This window comes from Balaenoptera acutorostrata, chromosome 10 (genome assembly GCF_949987535.1).
Source record: "Balaenoptera acutorostrata chromosome 10, mBalAcu1.1, whole genome shotgun sequence".
NCBI classification, from domain to species: domain Eukaryota; kingdom Metazoa; phylum Chordata; class Mammalia; order Artiodactyla; family Balaenopteridae; genus Balaenoptera; species Balaenoptera acutorostrata.
Window position 1 is genome coordinate 3,800,375 of NC_080073.1, and position 23,576 is coordinate 3,823,950.

At 55.4% G+C, this 23,576-nt stretch overlaps 1 protein-coding gene across 7 annotated transcripts in view; it reads right to left on the reverse strand.

Annotated features, from left to right (window-relative positions):
* GRIP2 (glutamate receptor interacting protein 2) overlaps positions 1–23,325 on the reverse strand; it is a 60,010-nt gene extending 36,685 nt beyond the window's left edge. For 5 of the 7 annotated variants that reach the window (XM_057555519.1, XM_057555518.1, XM_057555515.1 and 2 more), the window contains exons 1-16: positions 23,260–23,325; positions 15,256–15,336; positions 14,846–14,984; positions 13,770–13,915; positions 12,993–13,079; positions 12,433–12,508; positions 11,132–11,277; positions 10,127–10,274; positions 9,850–10,019; positions 7,609–7,734; positions 7,132–7,281; positions 4,171–4,357; positions 3,510–3,655; positions 2,695–2,775; positions 748–814; positions 504–649 (exon numbers count right to left, since the gene is read on the reverse strand). In XM_057555519.1, the coding sequence (XP_057411502.1) occupies positions 504–649; positions 748–814; positions 2,695–2,775; positions 3,510–3,655; positions 4,171–4,357; positions 7,132–7,281; positions 7,609–7,734; positions 9,850–10,019; positions 10,127–10,274; positions 11,132–11,277; positions 12,433–12,508; positions 12,993–13,079; positions 13,770–13,915; positions 14,846–14,984; positions 15,256–15,336; positions 23,260–23,299 (1,936 nt within the window). In that variant the 5' untranslated portion in view covers positions 23,300–23,325. The remainder of the gene's footprint in view (positions 1–503; positions 650–747; positions 815–2,694; positions 2,776–3,509; positions 3,656–4,170; positions 4,358–7,131; positions 7,282–7,608; positions 7,735–9,849; positions 10,020–10,126; positions 10,275–11,131; positions 11,278–12,432; positions 12,509–12,992; positions 13,080–13,769; positions 13,916–14,845; positions 14,985–15,255; positions 15,337–23,259) is intronic. The other 2 variants (XM_057555516.1, XM_057555517.1) reach the window with 2 other exon arrangements.
* Positions 23,326–23,576: the final 251 nt, after the last annotated feature.

A 23,576-nucleotide genomic window follows, 5' to 3' on the forward strand; every position in this document is an offset into this window, starting at 1 on the left:
TTCCCAGGGTAGGAGCTGGCAGCTGCCTCTCTGAACAAGAGATTCTCTCCCCTTCCTTCTGTCTACCCAAACTGTATTGCTTTTCTTACCTTCAGCCCAATTCACTTACTCCTGTCAGCTGTCCAGCCTCAGATGTGTCTGAGCTTGCAGCCTCAGCTTACTCACAGCCACCCATGCAGTGGTACATCCCCCACCCCCACCCATTCATCGTCCCACCCAGTCATTTGCCCACAGAGGCTTTGCGCAGGGCTTGTTGGATCCAAGCTGCCGTCAAACCCCAGCCAACCTCGCAAGGGCCCTTGGAGAAGCCCAGACTCGGGGGTAGGGAGAAATCTGCCGTCCACCCCCCTGCATCTTCATTCAAGCGGTCACCACCAGCAGCCCCTGGGTGGCACCCACCACGCTCCCTCCTTGGCCACAGGGAGCCCCGGATTGCCAGCTGGGCACTGCTGGTCAGCGCGGGCAGGGTCGGGGGCTGGTGGTGGAGCGGTCGGAGCCCTCACCGGAGTTGTCCTCATCCTTGCGGATCTTCAGCTTCACCAGGTCCTCACACTGGCGCAGGATTTGTACAGCGTCCTCCATGGGGCAGTTGTCCAGGCGGATGTTGTCGATGGCCAGCAGCTTGTCGCCCGGCTCGAGGGTGCCAGTTCTGCAGGAGCAAGGTGGGGACAGGAAGGAGCCTGGCACACGCAGGCCCCGAGCCCACCCTCGTGGGCCAGCCCCCCGCCCTGCCAGGGGCTCCCCTACCTGTGCGCCACGCTGCCTTTCTTGATGTCAGAGATGACCAGGGGCTCCCCTCGCTTCCTGCTGGCCGCTGGAGGGAAGGAGCCATGAAGCCCACCTTTGGTCACCTCAGCCTTGCGGGGCCCAGGAGCTGGGCGTAGACTTGGAGCCACGCGCCCTGCTCCCACAGCTCCCTGGCTGGGTGACTGTGGGCAAATCAGCTCCCCTCTCTGTGCCTCAATTTCCCCTCCGTAAAATGGGGATGAGGCCACAGAGTTCACGGGGACATCAGAGATTAACTAGACAAAGTGGGACAACACCTCCCATGCTCAGCCCACCTCCCAGCAAACAGAGCTCCCTGAGGGGCTGTGCCTGGCTGGTGTCTGTGTCCCCAGCACCTGGCACAGGGCCAGGTCCCAGAACTAGGTGACTTCAACGACTGAGTTCTTCCTTCCCCAATGCAGAGAATGCTGGCTGCCATGGCTCACAGCAGGATCCTGCTGGGGAATGGCTTTTGGCTGAGGGAGCAACCTCACCCAATAAAATGCCTGCACCCAATGACTGGTTCACGCAGTGGTGCCAAGGCATGGCTCCCAGCCTCAGCTCAGGACAACTCCCGTGGCCTCCCCAGCAAAGAGCTCCCCGTGGGATTGGCCGAGCCCTCTGCTGGGACTACATCGCAGCACAGCTCCTCCCTTTGCCTGGTCCTGAGGCCTCCTCGGCCCACAGGTGTTGATCCTGAGAGCCCTCCTCAATAAGGCCCCTGCAGGTAACTCCTAGCGTGAAAAGCTGTTTCCCGGGGAGCATGATCTAAGACAATGGGTGGCTGAGTTTTCCTGCAGAAAGAATCCATTTGGGCTAATGGGTTTTTCCATGAGTGACCAGGTGTAAGGCGGTCCTTCTAGCCCATGCAGCATCTTTGCAAATGAGACAAAGGTGCCCCTTCTAATTAGTCTGTTGAGGAAATGTTACAAAACTGTAAGTGGGGCTTCCCTGGTGGCGCAGTGGTTGAGAATCTGCCTGCCAATGCAGGGTACATGGGTTCGAGCCCTGGTCCGGGAAGATCTCACATGCCGTGGAGCAACTGGGCCCGTGAGCCACAACTACTGAGCCTGCACGTGTGGAGCCTGTGCTCCGCAACAAGAAAGGCCACGATAGTGAGACGTCCGCGCACCGCGATTAAGAGTGGCCCCCGCTCGCCGCAACTAGAGGAAGCCCTCGCACAGAAACGAAGACCCAACACAGCCAAAAATAAAATAAAATAAATAAATAAATTTAAAACAAAACAAAACAAAAAAACTGTAAGTGTACCTTGAATGGGCACCTTGTGTCCTGTACAACCTGGGCAACTGCACCTGGTGGCCCTGCCCAGAGGTTCCTGGGCTGGAAGAAGCTTCTCCCCCTCAATTGCTTAAACTCCCACCGCCACGGACTGCAGGGTCCGGGGCAGGAAGGAGCTGCAGCTGCAGCCCTTCTGGACAGTTACCCCTCCGGGGCGTGATGGGGAGACGGCAGGAGATGAAGTCAGAGGACTTCAGATTTTCCTGAGTGAGATGCAGGCTGGGAAGGGTTCTGACTGTTCCCATGCTTATGTATTCTACCTTTCTCTTTCCATTCTGCAGTCCCTCACTTTCATTCCTTTGACAAACATGAATTAAGCACCTACTGTGTTCTAGGCCTTTTCTGGGCCCTGGGAACACAGAGGCAAACAGAAAACTAAACCTGGCCTGTATGTCTGGTGCCTTACAAACCACTTAACTACCCATGGAGACTAAAATGGCCAGGAGATTCCCATTGTGCAGAACGGGAAACCGAGGCCTTGAGAAGCCTTGCCTAAGGACACACAGCTGGGCACTGCGGTGGAGGAAAGCCACGTCAGCCAGCCCTCCCTCCCACCCAGAGCCTTCCCTCCTGGCCAGGTGCTGGGCGTTTTCTCGGGGCAGGCAGAGAGCGTGCGGGGAGGGGACTCACAGCTGATGGTGATGCCCAGCTCCACGCCACGCCTCTTGGGCAGCTTCACGTGGAAGGTGCCGCTACTCGGGATGACGGACTCTGGGTGCAAACACACACACACCCACGTGAGACTCAAGGGAAGGGCCTTAGGGAGTCCCTGACCCACACCCATTCTGGTCCAGTGGGGAGGGACCCCAAACAACCCCATCCTGCTTCTTGCAACCACAGATGAGGAAACTGAGGCACGGTGCACTGACTTGTCGCAGACAAGCACCCACCGGGTCAGAGCAGAGTCAGGACTAGAACCCAAACTTCATGGCTGCCGCCCTGCCGGGGGCCCCATGGCCCAGCCCAATCCGTTCGGATCCAGCAAGGACTTACTGGGCGCCTCTCACGGGCCGGGCCTCAGCTGGTGCTTTCACACGCTTTATCTCATCTAATCTGAACAACGCCCCTTGTGATAGAGGATTCTATTCACTATTTTACACTGGGGGGAACTAAGGGTGGGGGAGGAAGGGTCCTGTCCAAAGTCACACTGTCCAAATCACAGAACCAGAATTCTAACCGAGTTGTTTGGGGGTCTTTGCATAAACCCTCACCCCACCCCACCCCCCAGCTCCTGTTCCACTGCAAAAACCCTCATCAACCCTCACACTGGCATGTGCAATTCCTTCCACCCCGGCCAGTGCCTTTCTCCCACCATTAGTGCCAGGGACACATTGCAAATGCGGGGAGAAGGATCAGGGCAGGGCGGGAGGTTGCAGGGAGCAGGGTAGTGAAGGGGGGAGCACAGGGTCCCGAAGGAGAGGAGGACGCTCGGGGCACCCACTCACCGGCTACGTCAAACTCCACCTCCAGCACGACCTTGTGGGCCAGCGCCGCGTCCCGCAGCAGCTGGTTGGCTTCCTCCATCGTCCCGTCCTCGGTGGCAATGCCATTGATGGCCAGGATGCGGTCCCCTACCTGCAGCAGCCCACACCTGAACCCGGCAGCCCGGCAGAGAGAAGAGGCCCCATTGGGAGACAGGAGCATTGTGCGGGAGCAGGGCCAGGACAAAGCCTGGGCCCCGCCTCCCGGGCGGGGGTGGAACGCTCAGCTCCTCCCTGTGCCAGCTGTAGATCCTCAGGCAATTTACCACAGGACTCTGGCTAAAGTGTGACCTTGCTGGGCCTCAGTTTCTCTGTCTGTCAAGTGCGGATGATGCCATGCCTTAGGAGATGTATATAGAGGACCCTGGCTTCAGACACACAGGGGTTCACGTCCTGGGTCACTCGAGTTGTGTGACCCTAGGCAGGTGAATCAGCTTCTCTGAGCCTCAGATTCCTCATCTACAAAATGGGGCTGGTAATGGGGTTGACGTGATAGTTGATGAGATACAACTGTGCAGCCCGGCTCGGTGTGTGACTTGGTTTCCCTGGCTGCCCGTAAGCCCCCCACCCCCGAACTGGAGAGTGGAGAGTGGTAGGCCCAGTGGGTTGGGGACAGTAGGCTCACCTCTCCGCCGGGCTGTCAGGCTCAATAAAACGCACGAGGGGTGGGGAGGACAGGGTCTCGGTGGCGAAGATGCCTCCCTGCAGCTGGAGACCGAAGCCGCTGAGGGGGTCTCCGCAGAGCACGACCTCGGTGGTCTCTGCGTGCACAATCTGGCCGCCTGGCCCCACGGTGCTGGAGGCCAGCGACACTGCGGGGCAGGCAGGCATGGCGCTCAGGGCACAGCCCCAGGGACGCCTTCCTGCCAAAGCCCATCCTCCCTCGGCCCAGACACCTGAAGTCAGAGAGGTGAGTGAGCGGGAGGCCTGACTGGCCCGGGGTGGGGCGGGTTAAGTCGAGGCTCATTCTGAGCCTTGGTTTCCTCACCTGAGCAATGGGATCATGAGTCCCACCTGGCAGAGCTGTGGCAAGGATTAAGGAAGACAGCTCCCGGGACTGCCGTGTTGTAAAACAGAGGCTCTGAGGGTCGTTGACATTATGTCATGTCATGTTGTGTGATGTTATATTTCAACTTATTCTATTATTATATCATATACCAAATATCACATTATATTACTATTAGATATGATAGTATATATTATGCCATTTTTGGTAACAGCTTTTTTGAGATACCATTCGGCTACCACAGTATACACCCACAGAGTGTACAATTCAACACTCTGTTTTTAGTATATTGAATATTTAGTACGTTCAAGCTGTACAGCCATCCCCTCACTCAATTTTGGGACATTTTCAATCCCTCAAAGAAACCCTGTTTCCTTTAGTTAATCACCCAAATCCTCCCACCTCTTCCAGCCCTAAGCAACCACTAATCTAATTTCAATGTCTTTACAGTTGCCTATTCTGGACATTTCATATCAATGGAATCATACTATACATGGTCTTTTGTGTCTGGTTTCTTTCAATTAGCATAATGTTTTCAGGATTCATCCATGTAGCACATATCAAAATTCCCTTCCTTCTTGAAGCTAATATCTCACTGTATGATGATACCACATTTTTTTAATCCATCCATTGATGGACATCTGGGTTGTTTCCACCTTTTGGGTATTATGAATAACACTGTATAAACATGTGTAAATATGTTTTTGGGTGAACATGACATATGTTTTCATTTTTCTTGGGCATTTACTTAAGAGTGTAATTTCTGGGTCATATGATAACTCTGTTTAACTATTTGATATGTTATTTAACATATTTTATTTTATATTCCGTATATAAAATACATTTGTATTATTAATATGGATAAGGATATCAATTATTAAATAAAACTTATTGCATTTCATTCTATTAATTATACTGTTGTGTCTTTATTATTTTCTTATACTATTATATATTATATATACATTACAATATATGTAACACTTTATTGTTGGGTATATTGTGTTATTATATTTATATTCATTATTTTTTTCACTGTTGATTTTTTCACTATTTCATTATTTTTTCACCCCAATGATAAGAGTTGTACCTGGAACATTGGAGGTGTTCAAAAAATTTTATTTAACTAATTAATTGTTATCATCAAGGAAGGAGACAGATAAGGGGTCCCAAGAGTCCCCAGGCTCCATAAGCTCCTGCCTGTGAATGACACTTCTGAATCTTTTCACCTACACACCCCCTGCTTCAGTGGGTGACAAAGGTGGCTGGTGAAGGTGTATTGTATCTCTCATCTGACTCTGAATTCTGTTTCCCTTTTCACCTTGGCTGCCAGGAAGCTCATAACCATATTTAGCGCTTTTCAGGTGCCAGATGACTTATATTTCTCTCTTCCCTCACCTGGTTCAATCTTAAATGGCCCAGTCTGACCTTCCATTCTTTCTGGAGGCCTCCCCAACTCACATGGAAGGAGGCTGGGAATACTTTCAACATCAACAAAGGAAAGATTCTTCCCAGGAAAGATTTCAAAATTCTGGGCATTCTTGTGACTTTTGCTACTTCCACATGTTTCCTGCATTATCATTCATTACTATTTGTCTTTACATTTATTCATTTTTAAAAGTACTTAAATACCTTCATTTCAAAAGGAACTATAGGGCTTCCCTGGTGGCGCAGTGGTTGAGAATCTGCCTGCCGATGCAGGGAACACGGGTTTGAGCCCTGGTCTGGGAAGATCCCACATGCCGCGGAGCAACTGGGCCCGTGAGCCACAATTACTGAGCCTGTGCGTCTGGAGCCTGTGCTCCGCAGCAAGAGAGGCCACGACAGTGAGAGGCCCGCGCACCGCGATGAAGAGTGGCCCCCACTTGCCACAACTAGAGAAAGCCCTCGCGCAGAGACAAAGACCCAACATAGCCAAAAATAAATAAATTAATTAATTTTAAAATAATAATAATAGTAATAAATACTCCCTCACTCAACCTGATGTGGTCTCTCCCCGCTTGGAACCCTTAGCCATTTGTTTAAAAAAAAAACTTAAAAAAAAAAAAAAAAAGGAACTATATATAGTGATCATAAATAAAGAGAAATGTTTATAAGCAAAAGTTAAGTAGAAATATATATCTAATAAAACTAAAAATTACTACACTCTGGATGGCTAGTTTCAGGCCTGTGTGTCTCTTTCTTAGGGAAAATTAACAAATGTCAGAGAGGTGGTAAAGACAAAGTAACCACACCCTGGAATGGATCAGAGGGCTGAAAGAGAAAAATGAAATGGAGTTACTGTGAGACCTTCGTGCAAATCTGAAAAGGCATCCTTTCCTCAAGACACTTTGCCACCACCTGCTGGGAATTTTTCATAATAAAAATACAAGACAAAGTGTACAAAGTAACTGTCACCCCTCAGGTGTGCCCTTGTGCAGTGCACAACCTGCCCAACCATCCGCAGCAGCCTGGTGTACCACGCATGCTATTTAATGCCCCCCACCCACCCCTGGCCCTGCCCCAAATACCACATACCCTTTGGCAAATCTCTCTCTCAGGCACAGAGGCAGCCCAGAGGGGAGGGAAGAGACCATGGCTTACATGAGCTCTTGTGTTCTCTTCTTCGCTGCCTCCTCCGCCCCATTGTGGTCCGGGGGCTCATGGGCTGGGATCCGCGAGGAAGGGTGCTGGGATTGGTGCAGGGAAAGGTGTGGTTCAGGGTCGGCGAGGAAAAGGGAGATGAGGACAAGGCTGGGGGAGATGAGAGCACAGAACCATGAGCCCCAGCAGAGCCCTCCACCCTGCCTCAGGGAGACACAGGGATGCCTTCCCCCCTCCACCATGCTCGCTGTGTGACCTCTGCGAGCCAGTCTCTCCCACTCTGGGCCTCAAAGCTCGCAGGGTTTTCACAGACCTGGTGAAACCCAGCTGCCAGACAGGGGCCCATCTCATCACTAATGTGTGAGGTGATGCTGCGAGGGCCCCTGACTTCTCTGAGCCTTGGCTTCCTTCCCTATAAAGCAGGCTCAAGCCCCTCCCTAGGAATAGGGGAGAGTGACAGCGGGGAGGGCACTTTACATCGGCTCTGGTCCTGGCTGGCAGGGGTGGCCCAGGTGGGTGTCCTGCAGTGGCCGGGCCGGGGGCTGTGGCAGGAGGGCACGCAGGGGTCCCAGCGATGTGGCTGCTCGCTCCTCTGCACCTTCACTGTGGCGGAGAAAGAGGAGAGACAGACGTTGAGGGCTGAGCAGGTCTGGATCGCCACACCCCTGAAGGATGAGCTCCTGTCCGCACAATGAGGGGAGGAGAGCAGGAACAGAAGGTCCAGAGTTTCCCGAGCCAGGCCAGGCATTCGAGATCTTGCCCGAACGTCCTGGATGCCCACCGTGTGCCAGGCACTGTGCTCAGGGCTCAGCCCGAGAGGCAGGGACAGGAGAGGGAAAGCTGGCCCAGACCAAGGCCCACAGCTGGGAGGTGCTGGAGGAGCAGGACGTGAACCAGGCTGACTGGCTTTGGAGCTCAAGAACTGACCGGTCAGCTCCGAGGAGTGCAGTTTGCAGACGGTGACCAGCTGCAGCACCTTCGGAGTCTGCCGCAGTGCTGCAGCCTGGGCCGGGGGCTGAGCACGCAGGGCACCAGGGCCTGGCATTTCTGCCCCACGCTGGGCTCTCGGGGGCCACCTGGGTCCCTGTTGGGTTGGCCCAGGCCTGCCCGGACCTGCATCGCGGTCTGAGGCTGTTCCCGCTTCCTCCCCTCCACCTTCCACAGGCCTCAACCCCAGCGAACTCTTTACTCCAGCTAAGCATCTGCTTCCCAGGGGACCCCGCAGACCCTCTACCAGATCCTGCCCCCCTCACATCCCCAGCCTACCCTTCCTCCCCACTGCCCCAGGCCCTGTACTGGTTCTTCCTTCTGCTGCAGGACTTGCGGGGGGGATGTCCAGCCTGGTGCAACATGTTCTTGGAGGGATGGGTGAGGTCTCGGTGATCTCAGCCCATTGACTCTGCCTCCCTGTTTGGTGCCCCCAACCCCACCTGGGGGCTGGGCCACTTCTGGGGCCAGCAGCCGGGTCCAATCCTGGCTCCATCACTGACCAGCTGTGGGACTGGGACAAGTCACTTAGCCCCTCTGTGCCTGTCATATCTGTAAACTGGGACAAAGACAGTGGCTACTTCCTAGGGAAGCTGGGAGGATCAGAATGAGTTAGCACGTGTGACGTGCTTACAGCAGTGCTGGGTGCTTAGCAGAGGCTTGTTCAGTGAGAGCCAGGGGGACTGTCAGCAGCTGTGTGCTCTCGGAAGGACCTGCCCTGCTGGGAGCCTCAGCGCCTCTGTACCAACCTTGTAGACTTGTCATGTGGGTGAACCCAGATGACCCGTGGGAAGCCCAGGCACCACAGCAGGGGGTAGGGGAACAGATGACGGTACTTCAAGCCCCAAAGCCTCCTCTATCAGCCCCTGCTGTGGCTTGTCGGGATCCTTACCGACCCTGGCAGAGACCAGAGATGCCGGTTCCCACACATCTGATCTGCAGAATTTGTCTCTTCTGGAAGATTGGGCTTGCAAAGGGTGGGGCAGGCAGACTCCATCCTCGCCCCCCTCCCCCACTGTGCCCCAAAGGCTGGAATTCACAGCCTGACCTCCTTGACCAAGCCTGTGCACTCGGGGTCCTGACGCTTATTTACAGATGAGGCAGCTGAGGCTCAGAGAGGCAAAGCACCTGTCCAGCTGTTAGGGACGAAGCTGGGATGTGAAGTCGAAACCCAAGGGTTAGGCGGCTGGAAGCACTTGCCTGCCCTGAGCAGGAGGCTGCCTTCCTACGACCACCCTCCACCCTGCCCCAGGCCCCCGCTCTGCCCTCTGGAGCCCCAGACCATCTGCTCCCTCCGCTCTTAGAACTGCCCAGCGCCTAGGTCCCTGGTCCAAGCTGGGAGCCCCCGACTCCGAACAGGGGTGGCTCTAGGCCCTCCCTGACTGCTTGGCTGCCTCCTCTGGACCTGCCGAGGGCCCTGAGCTGAGTCCAGGGTCCAAACTCTGAGTAGCACAGGGCACAGAAAGACTGTCCCCTCCCTTGTTCTAGCCCTTATACTTCTATTAATGTAACCAGGGATGGAACTAGCTTTTGGGCCATCCATGCCAGCCAACTGTCAAATCAAACACCCAAATTGTTTATCTGCCCCACCTCCCCACCCTTAGCTGCTGCACTTGACAGTTCGAGCTTCCCTGTGGGAATGGACATTTGTTCCAGTAAATTTTAGCCTGCCCGGGGATTTGGTCCGTTAGCCTTCAGGTTTGAGCTCTGAGGTCTGCCAAGGGGACCCACCTGCCTCTGAGGGCTTCAGGGGCCGCCGACTCTGGGGCGCAGGTAGGATCTCCAGCTGCACTTTCTCCGACACGCTAGCCAGGAGCTTGGTGGCCTCAAGCAGCGAGCAGTGTTCAGTGCTGGTGCCGTCGATGGACAGGATGCGGTCTCCGGCACGCAGGGCCCCACTCCTGGCCGGGTCAGGGAGCAAAGGGGGAGGCTGGTCCAGCCGGACAGAGCTCTGGGCGGCTCTCCCCCTGCAGCCCCCACGCCGTGGCAGCTCTCAGTGGGTGCCCACCTGTCCACCACACTGGCTGGCTTGATGCGGTCGATGGTGATGACTGGCTTGTTCCGGTGGGAGCCGGTGGTGAGCGAGATCCCCAAGGCGGACCCTGGCGTCTTGGTTATTTCCACTATCAAGGGCCCTGAAGCGTTGGCCACTGTGTCTGGTAAGTGGAAGGAAAGAAGAGTTTGAGATGCAAATATTGAGCACCTTCCTCCATCTCGACTTAATCCTCACTGCCAGGGAGGGATCACTGCACCCACTTTACAGACAAGAAAACTGAGGTGCGTGGAGGCAAAGACCTCGTCCAAGGTCACACAGCCACTCAGAAGCAGATGACGGGCAGGAATTCAGGTCTCAGGGGCTCTGAGCCCAGGCCTTTGCTGGACAATACTAATTTGCTCACATATTATTCGAGAGCCGACTGAATACACGGAACTGTGGGTTTCACTACGAGCCTTCCCCCTTTCAGAAAACGGCATCCCATTCACCCACCCAGTGGCGGGAAAACAAAACCCAGCTCCTCCTACTTTCACCCCCACCCCCATGTCCAAACATCAGCAAACCAGGCCAGTGGACCTTCATTGTATTTCCTGAATCTGACCCCGTCTATCCCCCCGCTCAGCCCCTGGTCCAGCCACCATCACCTTTCTCTCACCTGGACGGCTGCAGATTAGAGGGCATCACCCAGCCTTCCCCATCTCTCTCCCTGATTTTTTTACACACTTATCATCATCTGACACACTCTATATGTGATTTATTCCATCTATTGTCAATCTCTCCCCACCAGAATGTCAGCCCCATGCGAATGGAGACCTCATCTGTGTTGTTCTCAGGTGGATCCCCAGTGCAACAAACAACGCCTGGCAGAGTATTACTACCCAGAGAGGCTCAGAGAGGCTGTGACTGGGCCAAGGTCACACAGCCTTTGCAGTGGTGAGGATCTGTACCCGCTACCCCATTCCCTCTATCCCTGGGCCTCTTCCTGCTCCAACCCTAGCCCTTAGGCCCCCAACTCACCTGGAATGGCCACATCGTACTCCACCTGGAAGAGTGCCTCGTGGCTGCACTGCCGCAGGGTGGCCAAAGCAGTGGCGTGGCTGGCCCCATGCAGCAGGATCCCGTCAACGCTGAGTAGCCTGTCCCCCACCTTCAAGGAGCCCTCCCTGCGGGGTAGGGCCCAGTCAGTCAGCCTCGCCCAGCACGAGCCAGAGAACAGAGGGAGGGCAGGGAGCGGGTGAAGGAGAAAGGGACAGAGCAGATGAGGGAAGGAATGCACATGTGAGTGAAAGAACCAGGGAGGTTATGTGGAAGCAGCTGAATAACTGAAGCGGGCACTGAAGATGGGGGTCAGGTCAGCTCTGACCCCTCCCAGAGGTGCTTAATAAATTCAGTCCCAGCTCAGCCCTCCAGTGTCTGAGCTGGGGATGCCCTTTGAGGTCACCACCAGGGCCCTGACAGGGTCCCAGCCCTGCCGGGGCACTCAGCATCGGGGGGGCAGTCTGGAGGCTTCAAGCTGCCAGCACAGCAGTCCCTGCCCAGGGTCCCCAGTGATTCTGGGCTGGTGAGAAACGCGCCTGGGAAGGAATTCCACTGGGCCCCAGGGGAGAGGCCTGAGGGGGTTCACCTTGGTTTGGGTCACATCCCAGCTCTGGAATGCCTGCCCAAACAGGTGGCCAAAGCTATTCTGGGAGGTTCTATGAATAACTCATCACAGACCCGTCCCAAGGACAGGTTTAGATTTCTGACAAGGCCATTCCAGGCGTTTCTTAAAATGGCCAGGAATCTCCCGCCGGGAGGTCATGGGGTCAGGAGCTGGGAACTGGGTGTGTTCCTACTCCACACTCTCTCCTCCTGGCGCTTCTGAGCTTCTGAGCAGGGCTCAGGCAGGGTCAGGCTGGCAGCGCAGCCAGGACTGGGGAAGCTGCATCACAGAGGACCACAGTGACGCCGGTCACCATGCCCCACACTTCCTTCACAGCAGCTCGTAGGGGCTGCACTATCGGACCCACTCCACAGACAGGAAAATGAAGGCCAGGGAAGGGGTAACATGAGGCTAAAGCTCACTCTCCATCCCCATCCTACCCCCTGAGACAGCAGGACCTTGGGGAAGAAAGAGCTTGGGGGTAGCTCTCATTTGGGGTTTAGTGCTGGCTCCACCAATACTCCGCTGAGCAACTCTGGGCAGGGGTGTCCCCTGTCTGGACCTCAGTTTGCTCATCTGGAGAATGTGTATGATGTCCCTTCTGCCTTCTTCCTAGGGGAGCTGGGGGAGGGCAGTGCAGGGTGAGGCTGTAAGCTTCATCCCGGCTCAGGCTCACCTGTCGGCAGGGCCGCCGGGCCGCACGTAGGTCAGGACGAGCGGCCGGGACTTGTGCCCGTCTTCATGGGCACCTCCTGGACAGAATTCGACAGTCATCTATCCACTCCCTCCCTGGCGCCTGGAGGCCCCAACCCAGACCTTAAGCAGGCTTCCTTAATTAAATCTGCTTGAGGATTCTGTCCTTGCTATTCATAGTCTCTCCTATGAGATATCAACCGTAAATCCCACCCAGAGTTCGGACAAAAAGTAGGGAATGGGACCAAAGTCCTCTCTCTGTTAAACAGCTTGCTTCCTTTCCTGCGACCTCATCCTATTTCCTTTTTTCCCCTGGTTGCTAGGCAGCTCCAAACTTCATTTTCTGTTACAACTTTTCCCTCTCACTCCCCCCAATCATTTGTTGCTTGGCCAATTTTTCCGTTTAATACTTGATTTTAATGGTTCTTAAAAGTCAGAAGGAAGATTATACATGTATGTAATTCATTAGAGCAAAATAGAACATACATAGAATTGGCATTAGCCTTCCCGTCCCTTGACCCCAAAGGTGACTCTTACACTGACCTCTGAGGACAAAGCCAAAGCTATTGCCCTCCTTGTAGAGGGAGACATCCACTGTCTTTGAAACGATCCCTGGGTTGTTCTCAGGGGCTGGGGAGAAATGGAGGACTCCTTGAGTCCTTCAGTTGCATCACCAAGCCAGCAGATGTCCCCAAAGCTCATTCCAGGAGAGTTGGGTGACCAGTCAAAGACATTACAGGAAGGGTAAATTCCCCTTGCCCCATTTTACAGGTAGGACAAGTGAAGCTTAGAGGCACCCTCTTCCCTAAAACCCACTCAGTCCACCACTTAGAGAGGGGAAAGGGCCGGCCCATGCTCCCACAGAGATAATGGCAGAACTCAGGCTTGAGCCCATGGCTCGCAGTCTTAGGCCAGAGCTGAATTCCAGATAGTTACTCAAATTTCAAGACTTCAGACCAACTTTGAAAATTCAGAGCTAAGCTAAACCCTGGGCCACTGTACTCAGTGCAGCATGGGAGGGCGGGGAACAATTTATTCAGCGACATTCCCAAAACCTTCCCTCCTAAAGGAGAAGCATGTGGAAACTAAATAGGCAGGATGACAAGGGGTTATAAGCAGGTCCCTACCACCTCCTGGTGACAGCGTACTGCAGTTGTAGACAAGGCCCCAGGTGCAGCATGGGTGTTTGTGGCCAGTCTCCAGGTCCAGCCCACCCCAGCTGGCATGATCCCCACCCACCACCCAGGTGTTGGCAAGGAGGCAGCCTTGTCCACCCATGACCAAGGCAGTGGAGAAAGTTCCCAGTCCAAGGGCACCCACCGGGCGGGGGCAGCTCATACTCCACCTCCAGCACCACACGCTCTCCCACATTCTTGAGCAGAGTGATGATCTCATCGTGGCGGAGCCTGGTCAAGTGGATCCCGTTCACTGACCGAATGTAGTCGCCCACATTCAGCAGGTCACTCCTGGGAGAAAGGAGGCCAGAGCACAAGCGTGGTAACAGGTGCTGGCATTTCATATCCCCCCTCCCACTGAATCCTTATGGTCTCTGGATCCCCATGTTACAGATGGGGAAGCTGAGGTTCAGAGAGGTCAGACATGTCCAGGGTCAGACAGCGAGTGAGTTAGGAGAGTGGGGATTCTAACCTAGACCTGCCCGACACCCAGGCCAGCTTTTCCCCTGATGCTGGTCTGCCTGCTTTCCCTCCTGCTGAGGTGTCACCCTCATAGTTATAGCTCTAACCGGTCCCAGACAGCCCACAGAGTGGCCAGATCATCACCTCCTTTGTTATTCCTTAATGCTCTTCCTGGGCCCAGAGGGGCAGTGATAGAGAGACTAACTCCTAGGTTTCATGGAACTCTTGGTCCAAGGGAGCCCCAGAGGTAAAATAATAGGTGCAGGCAGTGTGTGCAGAAGTGGCACACAGGGCTGTGCCAGCAGAGCCGAACGCCTGCCTCAGCCTGGGGTGCTGGGGGCTTCCCAGAGGCAGTGTGGAGGGATGAATAGGAGTCTGCCAGGAGGATGCCTAGGGAACGGGCCTTCTGGGCAGAGGAAACTACATATGCAAAGGCCTGGAGGGATGATTAGGAGTCTGCCAGGAGGATGCCTAGGGAACGGGCCTTCTGGGCAGAGGAAACTGCATATGCAAAGGCCTGGAGGGCCCGAGAGCGGTGAGCATGGGATGCTGTGGCCGAGCTGAGTCAGCTCTGGTGTAAAGGGAAAGAAGCAGCCGGGGCCTAGAATCCCAGCCTCCACTGGGGGCCTTCCCTCCACAGACACCAAGCTCTTAGGTGCTCCAGGAAACAGCTGTCTGATTGCTCTGCCGAAGGCCCTAGTACCCTCCTCCACTGCCCCCTGGCCCCTTCCTGCTGCCCCCACTGAGCCCACTTCTCACCTGGCTGCGAGCCCCCCAGGCCTCAGGTTGGAGACCCTGGGCTTCCCATCCTTGTCGGTGCCACCCGAGATGGTCAGGCCCAGCGTGCTGCCTTCCTTCTTGGTCAGCTCCACCATGGTGACCCCTCGGAACTCTTCTGCTGACAGATAGGGGGTGAGTGGGCAGCGTGGGGCAATTCTAGGCCCCCAGCTCCAGGACAAGTGAGGTCAATACTTGGTAAGACCCCTCAGTACCCTTGGCTGCATGACATTGGGTGAAATCATGTCCTTCTTACGAAGGAGGATCAGAGAGATTAAGTGACTAGTCTAAGGTCACAAAGTGAGTTAGCTGCAGAGCCGATGCTGTCTGACCCCCACCTGGAGCTCTCTATGCTCCAGGACAGAGAGGGGGAAGGACAGGAGGCTGGTTACCTGGAATGCTCTGCCTGCGGCACGCCAGAGCCACATCAGCCCCTGCTGCGTCCTTGCCTCCTTTGGAGTAAGGCCCATCGTCTGCAGGAGAGAAAGAGAGGAAAGGCCCTGAGTTCCGCTGTCATTTCCATCAGGCAAAGCCCTCCTGCCTTGGGAATCTTCTGCTTCGTGGATGTGGCCTGTTAGAGGGGTTCCTTCCTGCCACCAGCTCCACCTGAGTCTCCGCTGGGGGAGCCTCATGGCATCTCCCCGCAAGGGCAACTCTGTTTGTGCTCTTGAGTAACGCTCTTTGGAGCACCCACCACAGACTGGGCTCTTCGCGACGGTCCAGGGATTAACCATCTTCACAACTATCATTCCACGTATACAGAAAGCAGCTGAGGCTCAGAGAGGGACAACTCGTGCCCAAGGTCACACAATCCTTGGCCAAGGCAGCCTCTGCAGATAGCCAGGACCAGACCCCAGGCGCCTCTGCCCACCCTGCCCCATGCTCCAGGCTCCCTTGACCAGGTTCTTTTTTTCACATTCCTTCTCCAAGTCCCTTCTCAGCCCTGTACTGAGATGGGTAAGGTCAACTGGCAAACAGTCAAGCGGGCCAGCTCTCCCATGCTGCCTCTGGGGCCACCCCTGCCCCTCCAGGCACCTGTACACCCCCAGGCTTCTGCTGCTGTCTCAGGCCTCACCCAAGCCTACACCCCGGCCCACCTCCCTGCTCCGCCCCCACCCCCATTCACCATTCACCAGCTCTGGGCAGGCCACTCCCTCCCCAGCCCCCTGGCCACAGCAAGGCCTCACTCACAGGACTATCCCCCTCCTCACTCTTCAGAGGAGGGGGAGAGAAGGGGCTAGGGAGGAAATCAGCCCCAGCAGGGGGCAGAAGCCTCTTATCCCATCCCAGCCATATCCTTTTCACAAAGTGGGGAGGGGCTCAGATTAGCGTTCAGCCAGAGGTGGTGTCAACCTGGGTCAAGATCAGGACACAGCCTGGCCAAGGTCCGGGCTCAGTCAGAACCAGGAATCTACAATCTACAATCTACAGCAGGTTTCTCAACCTCGGCACTATTGACATTTTTTTTTGCTGGATGCTGTACGATGTTTAGCAGCACCCCTGTCCTCTAACCACTAGATGACAATAGCATCCCACCCCAGTCACCACACCAAAAATGACTCTAGACAACCCACATGTGCCCTAGGGGAGCAATACTGTCCCCCCCAACCCCCGCCCTGCCCCTCATTGAGAATCGCTGTTCTAGAGTCAGGGGTGGGGCTCAGGCTGGGTCACGGTCAGGTTCAGCTTGAGGTCAAGGCTGTAGCTCAACCTGGGTCCAAGGAAGCCTGAGAACCTTTACCACCTGCAGCTCTAACCATTGAGAAATGGCTTCTCCAGACCGGGGATAGCCTCCCTTAGCTTTGCCAGAAGGTGGGAAATAACGAATCATTTCCAGGACTCCGGGAATTGGCCCCCAGCAGCTTTGCTCACCTCCTCCACCCCCAGGCCCTGTGTTCACATCCGCAGCCACGGATTCAGGCAACACCCCATTAAGTATAATGCCTCCTATTACGGTTCCCTAATTCACACCTCATTTAGATTCAACAAGGCATTTCTGAGCTAATAAAATTAAAAAGACTGGGTTCTATCAACTGTGCGACAGTGAACATCTCTGGTATTTCATGTGGGCAACTCTGGAATTAAAATCTGTCTTATCCCATGCAAATTAGACTCTGCCACTGGAAAATCTTTCTCTCCCCGGCTGTCCTGGGAAGACCAGAGATAAGCTTGCTGGCTCCAAGTTTAGGAGTCTGGAGGTGGGGGAGGGGGAAGATTATCTCCTAAGGACAAGAAAACAGAGAATCAAGTTTGCCAAATTCAGAGCCGTAGAATCCCAAAGAACGGAGGGGAACAGCCGTGGGTTAATGCTGATTCTGAAGCAGAGGGTGCGGGATGTTGGCTGCTGAAGCAGAACACCCATTTCCTGGGGTGTCTCTGTGGTGTGTCTTCAGCACTACCTCTCTGCCCCTTCCTCATCCCAATATTCAAATTTTGATCCAGTGAATGACACGGTGCCAAATTGGGCTGCGATGGCACACTTGGCACAGCTGAGATGTGGGGTCTGCTGCCTTTGGGCTCAGCTGTCAGACAGGCCTGACTGTGTGACGATGCAAACCAAGACTCATGCAACTGTGCGCAGAGTCAGTGGGCAATAAGTGAGGACTTGAGAGACTCTTCTGTAGAGAAGGCACGTGCATTTTAGGGTGTGGACTTGATGACCTCTCTTGGCGGTAGAGGCCGCTCAGGATAGCTGATGGCCCGATAAAGGGCTTCTGGATATCTAAGACCCCTGCCACATTCAGAAAGGCACCCATAAGGAATGCTACAATGTCTGCTGATGCTTGTTCAGAGGGGACAGTGCCCCACTCTCACAAACATCCTCAGGTCAGGGGGAAACAGGCAGCATTCAAACCAAGAACCAAGGCAAGGACAGAATTACTAGTTAACCGTGTGACTTGAGTCTCTGTTTCTCTATCTGTAAAATGGGGGTGTCTCCCCCTATCGCTGGCTCCGACCAGCCCAGGCATGAGAATTTGAGGGAATTATTTTATTTATAGAAAACCCCAGGAGGGTTCGGACCCCAGTCCTCCTCCCTCGGAGAACATGCCTGCTCACTCCCGCTCTCTTTTTTGTTCTGGGACCTGGTAATTATATGCTTAGAGATGAAGGCTTTTCAAAAACATCTTTCCCACCAATTTTCAGCTGGAAACGTGCATAAAAAACAGAGATATTTTTATCCGAGTGGTTTTTTTCCTGTCTCCTCCTTCCAGCAATGGGCAATTATGAGCTTTTGCCTTCAGTCAATCTGTCCTGTAAGAACTCGCTTCAGAGGGAAAATCATTCCGCAGCAGTGCCAGACCATCCGGCAGACTCAGGCTGGGCAAGTCGGGGGAGCAGGAGGGAGAGACGCCGTGCTGAGCACAGACCGTACACCTGGTCCCCGGCCCCCAAGCTGCAGCCCGGGTGGATGGGTTTCTTTTTTATTTTATTTCTCCTGAAAGCACTGCTAATTTGCCTTCATTATCTCTGTTTCTCTGGAGCCCCAGGGAGCCACTGAGCTTTGAGAAAGGGAAAAAGGAAGTCAGCCCCTGGCCAGGCTGCCTTTGTCAGGGTCCAGCCTAAGCAGGACAGGGGCTTGGGAAGCAGGGGCTGGGGAGGGCCGTCGATGGGGGCGTGACTGATGCCTGGCTCTGCGGGCCTCCAGGAGGGAGCGTTCAGCATCTGAGAGGGGCCACTGGGAAAACCAATGCCCGGAGGCTCAACTTGGGCTGAAGAGAAAATAACCGCTTGACAGAAAGCCAGCAGCAGGGCCAGCCGGCCCGAGTGCCGCTGGGGAGAAGGGGGCCCCCAGTCGCCCCTGGGTCCAACCACAACTGCACACAGCGGCCCATTGCTGCTTGCACTCCTACAAGTGATCGGCCAATCCTGGCTGGGTCGGCCCCACCTCTGAAGGCATCTCTGGCTCTATGGAAAGGGAAGGATGGGCTTTGGATCCTAAATCTGCTGCCGACCGGCTAAGGGATCTGGGACAAGTCGCTTCTCCTCTCTGAGTCTCAGCACAGTGGGCGGGCTAGTGCCCACCTCATGGGTTGGTGGGAGGCATCAGAGAGGTTATGTGGTACACAGAGCCAGGACAGACGGAAGTTCTCTCCCTGGCCCTTTTACTCACCTCGTTAGAAAGATTTTCCCATTAGTGATGGTAACAGCTCCTCCTGATTAAGTGCTGGTGCTGTGCTAGGTGCTTCACAAGCTTTGTCTCATGTATCCCCATCACCTTCTGAGGTGGGATGATAGTTATTTCCATTTTACAGATGGTGGAGCTGAGGCACGGGCAGGTTAGGTGACTTCCCATTGTAAGGGGCAGGGTCAGGATTTGAACCCAGGCCATATTCTAAGAAATTTTAAATTATTACCACTTTATCCTCATGATAATCTTACGTCGTGGGTGTCATGATCATCCCCACATTATAGATGAGGAAACTGAGGCACAGAGAGGTTAAGGGAACTGCCTAGGGTCACACAGCTCCCAAGTGGCGGAGCCACGGGCCCCCTCCTGCCTTCTCCCCTCACCCCATGACAGTCCTGGGGGGACTCAGGGGTAATGCCTGTGGCCCTCCTGGCAGCAGTCCCGGCTCCTTTGGGCACGCCTGACCCACTGAATGATCGCCCTCTGGCCATGGCGGGCTGGACCGGGTCAGACAGCTGGATGGAGAGGCATCAAAGCCGGTGGCAGGCTGACCTCGGAGTGACAGCTCTGATTTCCGTAGAAGACAGGCCTCCCCAGAAGCCGTGAAGAGATCGGCTCGGCCATGGGGTGACCCTTGCTCTGTTCAATGCATGTTTTTAAGGGAAACAAAAAGAAATATATCAATAGATTTAAAAAGCAGACGCCTGCTTCACTTGGTGCCAAGGACTGAAAAAAAAAAAAAAGACTGACAAAGGAGTCCGGGGCTTGGCCCGCCCAGTGCCAGGCCTGCTCCAAGCACTTGACCAGCACTGACATGTTTAACTCTTCTGCGAGCTCACTAACAATCCCATTTTACAGACAAGGAGACTGAAGCTCAGACAGGCCACTCAGCTGGGGAGCTGCAGAGGACAGACTGGAATTGGTCTTTCTGGCCCCCAGCAGACCACATCCTTAATCCTCAGCTCTGCTCTCTCCCTCCAAACACAAGGGAAACAGACCCCAAAAGAGGGGTACCCAGGGAGGCAGCACCGGCCCCCAGGAGGCCCATGTTAGCGCTCAGGCACACCACAGGCTGGACACAACCAGAGAGGTTGCCAGCCCTGCAATCCCTCTTCCACAAGGCGTGCGGGGCTCCCGGCACTGGGCCCTGAGCCCACGCTTGGGCTGACACCCCCCTCCATGGGACCATGATGGCCCCAACGTCAGTGGGGTGGGGATGCAGGCTCCAGAAGGGCCATGGCCTTTTGGGTCTGTGCTCTCCCACGTCCCTCTCAAACCCACAAAACTGGGTCACCAACGGAGCAGTGAAGACTCAGTTCACCCGGCGCAGAATAAAATCAAACGTTCTCCCCACAACTGACAGTCCCCGGGCCTCCCTGACCTCACCTCCTAATGCTCTTTCCTGGGCTGCCTCCACTCCGGTGCGCTGGTCTCCTCGCCGCTCCACACACCAGACTCAAGCTCACCTCAGGGCCTTTGAACTGGCTGTTCCCTCTGCCAAGAATGCTCCTTCCCAGACACCCACAAAACCCCCTTCCTCACCCCCTTCAGGAACCTGTGGAATCTTCACCTTCTCATCTTTCCCAAGCGGCCTGTTTGAACTTACACCTGCACTCCCAACACCTCCAGCACTTCCCATCACCTTCCTTACCTAGCAGACCTCACTTTTTTTTTTCTTTTAACTTAGTGATCTTATTTCCTATCTGCCCCTTCCCACTATGATGTCAGCCCTGGGGGGCTGGTTTTTTGCCTGTCTGTTCACTGCTGTTTTTGGCATGGAGAGTCTGGCACACAGTAAATTCTCAGTAAATCATGTGAAATTCAATTCCCACTTACAGATTAGGAGAATGGGGATCAAAGAGGTGGAATGAGTTGTTCAAGGTCATAGAATCAGGAAGAGGCAGAGACAGGATGCAAACCCAGGGCTCCCTGGGTCTGGAGGCCTTGGCCTCCGTGGTCTGGGAACTGGGGTTTCTCCCACAGCCATGGCCCTGAGGAGGTCAGCCCTGCCAGAAGGTCCAGGTGGTTCTGGTGAGGGCCCCCCGGAGGAGTGGGCAGCTCAGGCCATGGCAGAAGTACCCTTCCACCCACCCCAACACACACACACCCTGTCTGAGCCTTCCCAGGAGCTGGGAACAAAGACCACTTTGTGGCCAGGAATCAGAGGATAGCGGACACTGTGGGGCATGGGGGTTTCCTGCCCAAATCTGCTTTCAAGCCTACTGTGTGCCCCAGCCCCAGTCACATCTCTTCCTGCAGGGGCTCAGGGTTAGTGGGGTGAACAAGCCTCCCAGGACCAAGACAGCATGGCCAGGGCATGGGCCTGAGAAAGGACTCGTGCTGGCAGAGTCCCTCGGGGAGGAGAAAGGGCCCTGGGCACTGTGCCCCACTGGCCCCAAGCCCCAGCCTGGCTCTCTCTGAGGAGCACTGCATGTGGCCTGACTGCTCAGGGTCTCAGCCTGCTCTGTGAAATGTGGAGAGTGCAGGGAGTGGCCACCTGTTGGGGATGTTTGCTGAAACTATTGGAAACAGGTTCTCTTTCCTTGAGGAGGATCAAGCTGTCTGACCATAAGCTCTAAGGTACTAGGGGCCCTCTGGGAGCCTCAAGGAGAGGAGTCTGCCTGGAAATAAAGCTCGCCTAAAAAGAAGCAGAGACCTGGAGTCCTAATCACGCTGAGCACCTGGATCCCACTGTGCCTGAAGCTCCATCTTTAGACTTCTCTTTAAAAAAGCCTCAGTGCTGACACCAAGTGAGACAGGTGTGATCATGAAGCTCTGTGACCTGGGGAGGAGACTAGGGTGGGGGCTGCAGGGGTGAAGGTGGGGGTCAAGGAGGTCATCAGAGAGAGAAAAAGCCAGGGAGATCATGAAGGGCCTTGAATGCCAGGATAAGAAGCTGCGATCAAACCTGAGTTTTTAGCAAACTCCCTCCTACAGCAGCATGGAGGTGGGGTGCGGTGGGGGGTGAGGGCCAGGAAGCCAGGGAGGAGACTGGGGCTAAGGTCTAGGCAGGTGATGCTGAGGCCTGAGCCTGGGTAGAAGGGGCAGCACCATGAGGAAGAGGAAGACAAAGACACCTCCTTAGCGGTGCCCCAGGTGAGGTCTCCAGGGCACTGCTGCCCTTGTGGCTCTGACCACTGCAGGACGAGGTGACCCCATTTCCTGGGCCTGACGTTGAGAGGACAGATGTGCCCAAGCCAGGAGGGCAGTGGAGTCACCAGGAAGGGGCAGGGGCAGACCGCATGGGGTCAAATCCCAGCTGTGCTACTTCTAGCTCTAGCCTTGGACAAGTCACTTAACACCTCTGTGCCTCAGTTTCCCCAACTGTAAAATGGGGAGAATAACAGTGCTGAATACACAGTGGTGTGAGGATTAAACGAGAAAATGCACAGAGAGAGCTCCGAACAGAGCCTGGCACAGAGTAAGGTCTCAACAGCTGTCAGCTACTATTATTAATCACATTATTATGATCTGGGGACCTAGGGGTAACCCTGTCTCTGCCCTCTGCGACAGGCGGGGAGGTGGGAGCCTAAGTTCACGGGCCCTCGGAAGCATGGTTGGGGGAGCTCTGCTATAAAAGTCATCTGGGGGCCAATCCCGGCTCAGCCACTATGGGCCTTGGTCAGCCACTGGCCCCTCCGAGCCTCAGCTTCCCCATCTGTCTGTCCACTGGGACCACAGTCCATACCCTTGGAGCTGCTACAAGGAGGTAACACCAGGAGTACATCGACTATGGGAAGGCATTGACGGGACGGCCCAGGACATGGAGTGAAGGGTGACCTAGCCTGCCCCAGAGCCCCTCCCAGGGTCCCAGCCCTGGGCCCACCCAGGAATATGGCAGCTGAGCAACACCTGTCCCCTCTGCATTCCCAGAGCCTGAGGCTCACCGACCAGACAGCACCAGGCCGGGGCCTCTGCCTCCTGCCATGAGCCCATGTAGGAGCTCCCCCGAGAGCACCCTGACCAGGGAGCCAGCGCCCACAGCTCACGCAGGGGCAGGACGCGCCTCCCTGGGGCACGCCTGAGGCAGGAGCGCTGCCCTCTGGCCGTGACGTGCAGGACAGCCCAGCGGACTCAGTCCCCGCATCCACGGTCAGACAGACAGCCCTCTCCCCTGTCCACTGGCCAGGTGTCCCACGCCTGCCCTCCCTCCAAGCTCTGGGTCTGGGAGTGGCTGTCCCAGGCTTCGCCATCCCAGGCCCCTCTCTGAGTGGCAGTTCCAGAGGGTTCGGCCCCGCCACTCTGCCTACTGGTCCCCATTACTCACCCGCCTCTCCAGGGGTCTCCCGGCTGAGCCCACACAGCATGTCTGCTCTTGTCTCCCCAGTGCCACTGACTCCCTTGGGAGCCAGGGAGGGGCTATGGGAGGGGAGCTCAGAGCTCCCACTGGCTGGGCAAGAGTCCACCCACTGCAGCGGGCGGCTCTCTGCTTAAAGGGGACACGGCCCTTGTCACGGCTGATCCTTGGATGGGGTTCAACACCCCCCCCCCCAGCCTGAGTCTGGGCAGGGGTCTTTGAAGATGGCAGGCCTCCCCCAGGGCCCGCAGGCAGACAGACCCCTGAGGCCAGCTCTGCCCCTAACT